Below are 13,356 nucleotides of genomic sequence, written 5' to 3'. Positions count from 1 at the left end.
GGAAAGGGTAAGAACAAGAGTATTGAGGCCAAGGACAATACAAACTTGGGGCTCTGATAGCAATGATATCGATCTAGTAATCTGAAATGGCATGATAAGAATGAATCCACCACCTTAAGGATAAGCAACACCACCTTAAAGCTAAGAATTATAATATAACTCGTCACTCAAAGGAATCCTTCCAAGGAGATAAGAAACTAAGTGACAATCAAAGTTTTTTTTTGTTCTTTTTTAAAGATGAATAGATAACCCTTCCAAAACTTACCCCGTAGGTCTAATACTTGAAAGAGTAAAAAATGATAGAGAATGTTTTTAGTTATGATACAAAAAAAAGAGTAAAATGAGATTTAAAGTAGGTATAAATATAGATAGTTTGTTAAAGGACGTAGTAAGAGTAGTTAAAAAGACAGATAAGATTATAACTCTCAGGATAGTAGTAGAAAAAAATTATTAATATAATTAACATACATGCACCTCAAATAGGATTAGATGAAGACACTAACCATAGATTTTGGAAAGACCTAAATAAGAAAGTATGAAGAATTCTAACAAACGAGATGATTTTTAATACAAGGATATCTAATTGGGCACGTAGAGTAAAAGATAAAGAATATAATAGAGCACATAGAGACTATGATTTAGTAACAAAAAATGAAAATGGTAATGTCATATTGAATTTCACGATAGCATATAAACTAATAATAGCTAATATGTTTTACAAAAAAAGAGAACACCTTGGTTCATTTAAAAAAGTGGAATGATAGGTTACAACTTGACTTTCTTATTGCTAGAAAGAGTAATAAAAATATTTGTAAAGATTCTAAGATGATCCTTAGAGAAAACTTATCCACCCAACATAGATTAATAATGTTAGATAAGTACCCCAAGTATAGTATCAGTAGAATGAAAATGTGCATGCCACTAGGATCAAGTTATAGAATGGGAACAAAAAAAAAAAAAAAAAAAAAGTTATAGAATGGGAAGCAAAATATCTTTTTGGAAAGGGTAGGAACACGAGTATTAAAAGAAATACATGATGATTCAAATATGATATGAAATAGGATGACGTCAAATTTGAAAACAATGACCAAGAATATCAGTGAGTCAAAGGACGACATCATCTTATAAAGAATCTTTGTAGTGGAATAAAGAAGAATAAAAAATTGAAGGAAAAAAGAATAACCTATAAATTACACTTGTAAGAACAAAGAAAGCTTTAAAAAGTAGCTAAGAAAACAGAAGTAAAAAAAATGAAACTTTTAGAGGCTTGTATCGACAACTTGATACAAAAGAAGGGGAAAGAGATATCCATACAACAGTTAAAGCGAAAGATAGAAAAATAAAAAAATTTACCCAAATAAAGTGCATTAAAGATGAATTTAATAGGTACTAGTAAAGGATGAGAAAATAAACAAGTGATGAAAGAAATATTTTCATAAATTTTTTAATGAAGTTTTAAGTGACTAACTTAGCTAAGAAAATTTAAGTAGATCAATATATAGAAATTTAAATTTTTATCGGTGAATTAAATTTCAAAAGCAGAATAAGAGTTAAATGAGATGAAAAATGAAAAAGCGAGTATACTGAATGATTTTCCAATAGGAATGGAAATGCCTAGGGGAACAAAGTATTGAATATATTACGAAATTATTCAATCTAATATTGAAAATGAAGAAAATATCTAATCAATAGAGACTAAGTATTTTAGTCCCCTTGTATAAAAATAAAGAAGATATATACAATTTTATGAATTATAGGGGTATTAAAGTAATGAGTCATACCATGAAACTTTAGAAAAGAGTGATTAAAAAAATTAAGGAGATCAAGGTGGCCGAAATCTAATTTAGATTCATGCCTAAAAAGTTTAAGTTGACTATAGAAATTATGCATCTTCTCAGCAATTAAAAAGTATAGAGAAAAGCAAGATTTACATATAGTATTTATTAACTTAGAAAAAGTTTATAACAGAGTCCCGATAATAATTATGCAGAGAATTCTAAAAAAGAAAGGTGTTAACATAACATATATTGAAATATATATAAAATGAAGACCCCAAGCGGATTAACTGACGTGTTTCCTATAAAAATAGAGTTACATTGAGGAACAATACTAAGTCCATCTCATTTTACACTAAGTGTTAAGCTTAATCTTAGTGGGAGATATTGAAAGTTAGGTTTTAGACTTAGTAGAATAAAGATAAAATATATGAAATTTAAATTTAATATAGAAGGCATAGGAAGACAATTGTTAAGAGAGTAGATAACGAGTTCCTTGTAACTGAAAGTTTTAAGTATGTAAGATCATTTTTGCAATGGGTATAGGACACAAATAAAATAGTTGAAATGGAGAAGGGAGTCAGTTGTTCTTTGTGATTCTAAAGTATCTCTAAAATTTAAAGGGAATTTTTATAAAATGATGGTTAAACTCACTATGTTATATGGAGTTGAATATTGGATTATGAAGTGAGCACGCGAGCAGATGATGAGAGTTGCAAAAATGAAGATGTTAAGATGAATGTGTAATCATACTAGAACTAACAGTAAAAATAAGAACATTAGGAAAGGTTGCACCTACTAAGGGAAAATTCCAAAGTACACATTTAAGATGGTAAAGGCAATAAATGTCTCAATTAAGCAATGTGAAGCCATGCAATACACATTAATCTAGAAAGAAGACCAAAGCAGACTTAATTAGCAATGATAAAATAAGATAAAATTCATTTAAATATAGATGAGGATATAATGGGGGATTGAACTCAATGACATAAAAAATCCATATAGTCAACCCCCCTTAATTGAATAAAGGTTTGATCGTTGTTGTTGTTGTCGTTGTAGGTCTAATACTTAAAACATCCCTCCAAAGAATAGAAAATCAAAAAGCAAAATAAAGTTCCAAGACAATACAACCCTTATACCCATTTAACATAGCACAACCGTCAATGTATACTTTAGGCAAAACATAATTACCAACACACACCATAATTAAGACTTTAGTTTGACTACTAAATAAAGCTTCTAATTGACTTCATGGATAATTGAAACATTAATGTAATAGTAGATTGGTCAAAAATTAAGTTTTGGACTTTGAGTACTTCATGAACCATTGTCCTAAAATTAGACTCCATTGGGCTCGTGTTGCCTAAATTTTCACTAGGCTTGGACTACAACAGTGCATCAAAGTTATTGAGGGTTAAATAAATTGATTTTTCATATTCACTTGTGAATTTCATACAAGGATACGGGATTAAAATGGATGCTCTAATTTACTCTTCAATTGATACCTATCATTAGAATTGCTTTATTCTTCATGCTATTTGTTGATTTAGATGTTATTTGTATCTTTATATTGTATATCTCATACATGTAGACTAACATATAGTAACTTAGTGTAACTCATATTAAAAAATTGATTTAGGTTAGTTGTTTAAATTAACTTATAAAATGTAAATGTAGGACATTATCTCAAATTATTCTTTTTCTAATAGATTTATCGATGATTAATTTATTAGAGATATATTATTATTGACATATTTATTATTAGAGACTTAAAAGAAATAGATAATTAAAATTTATCTTAATTATTGATAAAAGATAACGATAATAATTGTGACTCTAAATGTTAACAAATAATTGGAAAGAAAATAATAATTGATTATGTACATATATAAATATATATACATATTAAATAACTCATATGAGAACATAAAGTAGTAGTAATATAAATTGTGATTTACTTGATTTCTTAATCAAGATTAAATTCATGTACATTTTTTCTCTTTACCCACTTAGTAAATTTTTATTCACTTTCTATTTTTTTTCCTTATCCTTCAATTTTGCTAGCAAAGATGATCTTTTGAAGTTATAGTTGGTTTCAACTAGTACTTAGACTTGCTCAAAGATCCTCGATTTGATAACTCCATGTTTGGTGTTATTATAGCGTATTATTTTGTTTTGTTTATATGTCTTCTGGTACTATTGGATTTTCTGTAAAAAAATGATAAATATGTACAAGGTTTAAAATATCGAGCCATGTCGAGATTTCGGTCCCGGATCAGAACGATACAGTTTCAATACCGTGTCGTACCGTGCTGATATAGTTTCGATATTTTTAAAATATAAAATATATTAACTAAAATAAAAAATTTAATCTAAATATTTAAAAATAAAAAATAAAATATTTTTAAAAAATAATAAGATAATTTTATAAATTTTAATAAAGCCTATTTAAATTATCCTCAAATATAGCTAGTAATTGATTATTAAAATCCCAATTAAACCCTAAGTTTAAAAAAACAAAAAAAAAACTGCGACGGCCTCGCGCACAACCCGTGTGCGGAGGCATCGTCGGGTCCGCGTGGCGCCTCTGATGGCGTCGCCAGGCCCGGGCGGCGCCTCCGGTGGCGTCGTCGAGGTCGCGTGACGCCTCCGGAGGCGTCGCCGAGCCCGGGTGATGCCTCCGGCGGTGTCTCCCGACCAGAAACGCAGTGCCAGTGCCGCTCCGTCGGCAGAACGAAAAATTTCACCCGTATCACGCGATACGGCTTGAAATTTCAATCCTTGAATATGTATATATAAATATATATATATAGTTTTTTAAACTTTTTGGTTGTCTTGAGTTATGAGTTTGTAATTGTTTGTATGACTCTTAATTTCTTATAATCACATTCTCACCAAGTGGGGTATCTCCTGTTAAGTGGAAATTATATCCCAAGATGTGACAATTTACAACCTTGAAATCTTTGTTTATTGTGACGGTTTCAAAAGGCATCCACAAATAATATGGAGTTAGTATTCTCCATAGTACATATGTGGTATGCAGAGGCATATCCAATTAAATAGTGAAATAATATTTTATATATATATATACACGACTAGTATGCACATAATAACATAAATTTATCAACCTTCAAGTTCAACCTTTCATATTAAAATAATGTCAATTCTTCAATTAAAACACCTAAAATATATCCATCCAAATTAATCAATGCTTAAAATAGCTCATATAGAGAGAGTGCATATTATTTATAAAACAAGTGTTTGACTTAGCACTTTTGTTTTATAAAATTATAAGGTATCAAATAGGATATCAATTTGCTTCATTTTGAATTGGTTCAAATGAACCAAATAAGATTTTTTATCATTTAATTGTATATCTATATCACATATGCTTTATATGGTTATGTGGTTGCAATGTAGATATTTTTGTAAATTATTTTATCTTGCTAGCAATCTTATCATGAACATAATCATTTCTAGACATTGAATATAATTGATATGGAAATTAAGTTTCCATCTTGTAATAACTCATAGCATTTTCTTATTCATTGGAAAGGAAGGCATAAAGAAGAAGATTATTAAGCTAATGCTCGATTCATGAAGGACAAAAGAAATGCAAGTAATGCAACTTTTGCTCATTTGTTGGAAAGGGCTATCAGAAAAAGATGGCAATAATTCGTCAAGAGTTGAATTCTTCTTGCAGGAGAAGAATATACTTATGTAAACAAAATCCAATGTTCAAAATTTAGAATTTTTTAACAAATTTTTAAAAATTATTGTTGTTTTTATTTTATGAATTCTAGAGATCCGTTCATGTATGGCTAACGAAAGAGATCTTTGCCCACATTATATTCATCCAACCATCAATAATACTTTACAATATTAATCTTTTGGATGTTCTTTTTAAGAACACTAGCAAAGACATGCAATCCCATTAGGATCATCAACAAAGAAAATGGATTTATCCCCTTTTTCATTTGCATTGTGTGATGAAAAGACAACTTAAGCAAGCTAAGATTTGAAATTATTTCAATAAGGAAACAACCATCTAAGGATGTGCGATTGTAGGTGTGTAAAATTCAAAATTAGAATAGAGATGGAGGATCGTAAAGGAATAATGACAGGAGAAGAATATGAAAAATTTTCCATTTTCATTCTATTTTCTGGTCATTTTATCCTCTTTAATTAAAACCATTGTTGACCAAATAATCCAATTAGCCACATGGAAAGATTAGCTGATATTAATTGAATCGTGTAGCCAAGTGTGGCTTGCTTGCAACCTATAATTTTTTACTCACTCAAAATCATGAAGACTATCAAGAAAGATGAGCAATTTACTTCGATAGCAAAACAAAAATTTGTAAGAAATGGAACATACTTCATAAGTAACATGATGACGCACTATTTGATGTGGTATTGATGAATTGGTATTAAAGGCATCACATGTAATTGGTGTTTCTTGTAAGAAATTTGTACCTTTCTGTTCTATATTGTACTATGTGGAGAATAAATAATATCTAGATATGGGGAAAAAAGACCTCAAATTATCTAGGAACTTTAAGAATCATTGAGTGTAACAATGTAATAATATTTAGGTGAATATAAGGTTTAACAAAAAAATATGCATAGAAAGAATGCATACCACAGAAAGTCTCTCCTTGTGAATATCATTAGTCATCTGAAATCAAAATCAAATATTTGGGATAAGCTTCTTAAGTGTAAAAGATAAACAATAAAGTGTAACATAAAAAAGGAATACAAAGGCTAATGTTCCAGGAAGACTTTAATGTGCTATCCTAACCATAGATAAGGGCCATCAGTCTATATGTCCTAGTGGGTGGGGGGAGGAGAGAAGAAGGGAGAGCTGTGACCAATAGTTGTCTACGTGAAAGGGAGGAGAGGAAATTAAAATTTTCATCTCCAACCTTTTTATTCAACCTCGTCCCCACTCCCTTTGGAAAGGAGATAGTGGTGGTTGACATCTGACCATGATCTGACAAAAGTCCAACTACCTGCCATGGTTTGGCCATAGGGTGGTGTTGGTCCAGTGGTGATCCATCCATGGTTTGGGGATGGCAAACAACAGTCCAACAATGGTGGACAGTTGTTTGCCAACCAGATCCTGCAACCATCATGGACTGGCCTTGTTTTAATGATGGCCAACAGCAATATCAAATCCTCCACTGGTTAGCAATGGTCTGTCAATGATTGGTAGCAACTGGTGATGATCTTGCAGTGGTCTGATGTTGGGCGGTAATGGTGATCAACAACTACTGATAAACAAAAGAGATACTGTCCATTTACTGTGTCCCTCTGTCTCTCCATGTAATCCATCAGACAGATCATTTTTGGAGTAAAAGATAGGCTAAGGGACCCACCTTAGTTCCTTTATTTCTTTATTTTCATCCAAGTAGATAACTAATCCTCATCCCTCCATCTCCAGTTTGGCTCTTTTTCCTCCACATATACACTACCTCAATGATCTAATCATCGTAGAAATTCACATATCAACCTGAGACCCTGGTGAAAGGAACTCTTGAAGTAGACACTGTTTTGTCAACCAATGAATGACTTGTTAGATTGATTAAACAAAGTTCTTTTTATTATCACAATACTCCATGCCTTTTTCCAACACCATAGTAATGCAAACAAGAAAATGGATCTATTTGAATTTGGAATTGGTTTAGGTATCGTCTTATTTTAGGTGTTGAAGATTCAGTATTTTTTAATTTGGTAGGAATATGTTTACATTTGGTAGTAATGTAATGTGTATCATTTGTTGTGGTAAGAGTTTATTAAGATTATTGTGCTCCCAACTAATGATATTTCTTTCTTAATTTAGTTGATATTAAATCTACAAAAGTATTGTACGTGTATTATTCAGTTTTTAGTTAATAAAAGTTCACATCGATTAATCTCTTTGTAAGAAAGGTTCTTTTCTCTGTGTTGAGATAGTTATCCTTTGGTTGATTAATTTCGTCCTAATTTTTTGTGAGAATTAAGAGTTTAATTTGGAATTAGAGCATTCTCGTGTTGCATCAATTTGGTATCATAGCTACTTGTGCTACACCATGTGGTGTATTAGAGTGACTACTTTCTTTATCAATTTGGTATTTGAGCGTTTTCGTGCTACATTGTCCAAATTTTTATGTGATTTGAGGGTTCAATGTATTGTTGTATCAAATAGTCAATGCCTTCTCTCGCATTAATTTCTCAGTAGGCAATCAAGTATGTCGAAATAGTCATTGTCTTCTCTCACATCTATTTCTCTCATAAAGGGCAGTCAAGTATCTAGAAATGGATTGTTGCAAAGAAGTAAAAGAAAGACTAACAGATTGGAGTGTGGGATAGATGTTAATGGATTTATCTCACATCCCTAAGCAAGTCTTTGAATATAACATAACATTTGTGAAAACAAACTAAGAGGACACACCCAAGAAAGTATAAGTACATTCAGGCAACCATATTCCTTACTTGAAAATAATATGACAAAATGTTAGTTATTTCAATCTCCTAACCATTTCGGGAATATAACATCATGACATTTGAATAGTTGAGCATGATGGAATGAGCATATCAAACTCGGTATTCATTCAGAGATTCATATTGCAATTTCAAAGACAAAATGTCTGATTAGTTTTTCAATCTCACTAAGCAAGATTTTGCAAATTTAACATATTTGAGATATGTGAACCAGCAAATAGTCATATCCAAGATGATATTTCTTTTCATGGCTATACATTGCGTTTAATTTAAACAACAAGATGACACAAATATTGGAACATCACCCTTAATCTCATAAATATGTTATTGGCATACCTGTTTTTTATAACACTTGACCTCATCTCCACCAAAACCCGGCAGTGTAATGTTCCAATTTCTTTCTACACAAGAAAATGTGAATTTGAGAGGAGGCTAGTGGAATTCAAAGAAACAAGCTACATAAATTCCCTAGGTTGCTCACCTACATGGAGGAGTATGTCTTTTGCTTCCAATGTAGAAGATTTTCGATGTTTAGCCAAAGAGCAAGCAAAGGTGGTTATCTGCTTAAGAAACCAAATCACAAACCAAAATATATATATATATATAATGAAGAAAGGAAGACAGTTCAGAAAGATTGATGTTTATATGATTTATTCACAATTTAATTCATGCACAAATCTGCAATGATCAGTGATAAGCATTGGGTATTTGGGTATTGACTAATCTCTGAAGGAGTAAGCCAGCTTGCTAAACAACATACACCCATTCTGATGGATGTGTTCGCATAAAAAAGGATAGAATAAACACATCAAGTTTGTGTGATCATGCTTACCAGTTGGCTAGTACACGAGGTTCCATCATTCTTTCTGTGCAGATGCAAGTAAAGAGGTATTTTTTTGGTGGCCCAAATTCTGATGTAGGTCTAAACTGGCAAGATTTAATGTTGTGCTTACTGCTTAGTGTGGATGCCTTTTTGAGTCATCAATCATGACCCACAAAATTTGCATTTTTTTCCTTAAACCAAATGTTCTCAGGTACTTATAGAGCATCTTATTTCATCAAGGTGGTGTATACACTTTGATAATGATTTTGCAGAACAGCTAGCATTTGATGAGCCATTGAAGGGACAAAAAATGGTCCTATCATACTAGAATCAAGGAATAGAATTTCAACATTCAGTTCAGATTGATCTCATGTAAATAATACAAACAAACATCAAAAGAAATCAACCTGGCATATTTTCAAATATTCACATGTCATACCTCATCTTTTGTATGTTCCAACAAAAAATGAGATGGCAAGAGAAGTATTGTGTATGAACCTTAATAAACAATCCACAAAGGTTGATTCTGTATTCTCATAGGTAACCAGATCAAAATATAGCATTTGGGTATACAAGTTGAAGTATAGAGTATATTGCTAAGAAAGAAAAGTAGAATGATATTTTTTTATTTTTATAGCCATATTTACATAACTAAAAAAATTAGTCTCAAGATCAAACTAGTAACTCACAGACTCTATGAAATCTTCACCAATGTCAACAAGAATGTCTTCAACTTCAGAATCCAACTTTTCTGAAGGATCAATCTGCAGAAAGGTTATTACAAAGTAAGTAGATGTGAATCATGCTTAATAAGTCATAGCTATCGCAAACTAAAGGCTTTTGCAGCAGATAAGAGTTCCCCATGATTCTACTAAGGAGGCCCCTGTCAATAAATACTACAATCCAGAATACAACTGATGCAAAAGAAGGTACTCATTATGAGGGATGAAGGAAAAGGAGGGAAATCCCCAATAGTAAAAACCATTGACCTAAATGTTGCCAGAATACCTGGTTGACCAACTCACGGATGCTTCTCTTGCTGAGAATTTGATTTCCAGATTCTGCAGCATCTGTATCGATAGCTGCATTGATAGCTGCTGACTGCACAGGATTAGTTTGCACCAATGTTGGCAGATTTGCCTTACTAGAGACTGGTCTAAGCGGCCTTGCAGCTGGTTGCAGTTGCTGTTGATTCCTCAACTGTAGGTTTTGCTGACTATAGTGCTCTTGTGGTTGGCGTGATGAAGCATGATGTTGGTGGAATTGTTGTGGCTGCTGATGTGACTGTTGCATTTGCTGTGGCATTTGTTGATGCTGTTTGTGTTGTTGAAGCTGTTGTTGTTGCTGCTGCTGCGGTGCTACCATTTGCTGAGACGTTATAGAGTTAGGCAGGTTTGGTCTCTGCTGAATTGTTTGTTGTTTCATCTGGGGTCTGAAAGATGATGAAGGTGCCAAGGTAGCAGGCATTTGCTTTCCTTGTGAGGATAATGGCTGTTGAGTTAGCGAGGGCATGGAACTTGAGGAAATGACAGAAGGACCCCTCATCAAAGTAGAACTTTGGAATTTCTGTACCAGAGTAAAATCTTAGGAAAAGAGAGCAGGTTGACAAGAGCACATAGTAAAGTAAAATACTTACAACTAACGAGAAAATTTTACATAAGATGGAATCAAATGATAGTCAAACATATGAAAACTTATCCAGATCACGGCATATGATAATTATCCAACATCTGATATCACATATTTCTTCGTTGTAAATTATCACAAGCAATATGGTGATTTGGACAAACATTTTTCACTCCCCTGCGCAGATGGAGTTCAATCTAAACCATTGCTTAAGCCACAAAATCTGCCTAGGAGAAGTTAAGTACCTAAGAAGCAAAGGGTTGTCCTTGGCGAACAGACCCAACATAGGAACCCGCATAGGTGCTAGGCACTTGGCGCATGAGGTTTGTAATCAATTGTCTCACTCACTGACAAATCACAAAAGAAATGCTGACAATGTGATGACGACAAAAACAACCCAACAAAACATTCCAACTCAAACAAAGGAATCCCTTGATTAAGAACAAATGGTACAAAAAGGTTATTGAGAAAGGGATGCCCAATGGATTCATTTGTTCGACTAAGTAAATTCTCCACCTACTTGATTAACTGAAAAGGCTGGCCCTCTAGATGTTGGTTGAACAAATCTCTGCTGTGGAGGGCCAGTAGCTCCAATTGGTCGAATCTGAGAACTAGTACTAAGAGAGCCAATCATTCCAATATTCTGAATCCCTTGAATTGGTTGCCTAACCTGAAAAGGTAATTGGGGTGAAAATCAGTATCCAGACAAAAATAGATACACTATTTTCTTGTACATAAAAGAAGCTAATTTAGATCAGAAGGACAAAATCTTCTCAGTAACCATCAATACGTCCAAAGGCACACAACTTGTCGAAACTGATAGCTGAATGTCATTGCATGATAAAATGGAAGGCATACTCCTAGAATAAAGTGGAAGACAAAATGGAAAGTATACCTGGGCATTGGCATTTGGGGACTGCTCGGGCATGCGTGGCAACGCACTGAACGGCTGAGTGAAGGACGAAGAGGCACCGAACGTGGGATAGGATGCTGCGGAAGACTCCTGGGCCCTTATCTGAGGGCTATGAGCTGGGACCCCAATGGCGAGTCCGGCCCTTTGTGATGAAGCTGTTGGCACTGATGGCGAAGCAGAAACAGATGGAGCGGAGGAGGAGGTGGAGGAGGAAGTGGACGGAGTAGCAGAAGAAGGGAGCTGGTGGTCGAAGTGAGGGAAAGAGGTTTGGGGGCGATTCCGGAGGACAGGCGGCCTCGGATGCTGCTGAATCGGCTGGTGTGGTTGGGAAGGAGGAATCGGGTGTGGTTGGGACGGAGGAATCGACTGAGATTGAGGCTGGGGAGGGTTTTGGGGGGTGGAAGAGGCGGCGATCGATGGAGGAGGGGCCGTAGAGGGTGGTGGCTGTGCAGGATTTGGAGAAGACGACAGGTTGGAGTGCGAAGCTTCACTAGGAGCAGATGCTGCTGCTGCAACTGGTGCCGGCTCCGACGAGGCGGCCGACGGCGGTGGATCCTCCATCACGGCCGATTAGTGCAAGCAACCTCGAGGTTTCGGACGCGGAAAGGTCATCTCTATCTCTCTGCGAGGGCGAAATTCCTTTTAACCCCTCAATTACTTCCGTTCCGACGTTTCTTTTCAATTCGCCCTGTATTTATCGAATGTCTTTTATTTACAAACTTGTTACTTGATTTTTCTTATTTACATGATTAACTGTATATTTGTATTTATTTTTTTTCAATTGTTTTTCTAGGGCGGAGGTGCTCAACTTTAGGACCAGGATCGTAGGAAGGTGAGGGGACAAGGTTTACACCTCGCGCATCTTTAGCGAGAAAGATATTATTCTCTATAGCGCATCAACAACAACAATCAAGTTTTATCCCACTAAATAGGGTCGATTATTTTTAAAAAGGCAGTCCGGTGCACGAAACTTCCGCCATGCAAGGTCCGGGGAAAGGATCCATTGTACGCAGCGAGCCATGCAAGGTCCGGGGAAAGGATTCATTGTACGCAGCCTTACCTTGCCTTTGGCAAGAGGCTGTTTCCAGGATTTGAACCCGTGACCTCTAGGTCACATGGCAATAACCTTACCATCTATAGCGCATCATTGTCCTTTTTTATTTATATGAATTTTTTTACTTTGATGATTGAAATATGTTTATTTACATTTTTGGAGACAAATTCCAAATACCCAAAACACCATCACAAAAATTAAATCTAAATTGTCAAAAAAAAAAATTGTTTACAATGAACATATCTTTATTCCGATAATATAATAGCAATTACGATGTAGCAACTACAATTTATATCAACTAGGAAATAGTTGGTATGATATATAAAAAGATTTAATTCAATTTGATAAAAAAAAATTACATAGAGAGCACTTTATATTAAAAAATCTTTATCAATTTAGTCAAAATTATTCAAACTTTATCAAAATTATTTTAACATTAATGCAGCATAAATCTATCACATCATTTTAATATTGTTGACGATGTCTTCTTCTCATGGCATTGTCGATAGTGAACCAATATTATAGCTTCCTTTGATATATGTATAGAACCATATGAAGCTTGAGTATGAGTTTACTTTGACTTGCGGTATTTATATCATCTTGGTTATGGAGGCGTATACTTTGACATCTCAAACAAACATCTCTGAGGAAGTATGTGTAACCAGTTGACACTGAGATGGAT

At 33.9% G+C, this 13,356-nt stretch overlaps 1 protein-coding gene across 2 annotated transcripts; it reads right to left on the bottom strand.

Moving 5' to 3' along the window:
• Positions 1–6,417: 6,417 nt before the first annotated feature.
• On the bottom strand, positions 6,418–12,224 carry LOC141843528 (transcription initiation factor TFIID subunit 12-like; the record flags this gene model as incomplete). 2 transcript variants are annotated; one of them, XM_074731582.1, is given in 7 exon segments in its annotated part: positions 6,418–6,453; positions 8,595–8,659; positions 8,740–8,818; positions 9,771–9,845; positions 10,090–10,647; positions 11,228–11,377; positions 11,603–12,224. In XM_074731582.1, coding segments are annotated over 7 exon segments (1,542 nt in total), but the record flags the coding sequence as incomplete, so codon positions are not given.
• Between the last annotated feature and the right edge of the window lie 1,132 nt (positions 12,225–13,356).

Source organism: Curcuma longa, chromosome 12 (assembly GCF_044706935.1).
Source record: "Curcuma longa cultivar G26 ecotype Majalengka, Jawa Barat chromosome 12, ITB_CL_G26_1.1, whole genome shotgun sequence".
NCBI classification, from domain to species: Eukaryota; Viridiplantae; Streptophyta; class Magnoliopsida; order Zingiberales; family Zingiberaceae; genus Curcuma; species Curcuma longa.
This window is presented reverse-complemented; position numbering and strand designations above follow the sequence as displayed.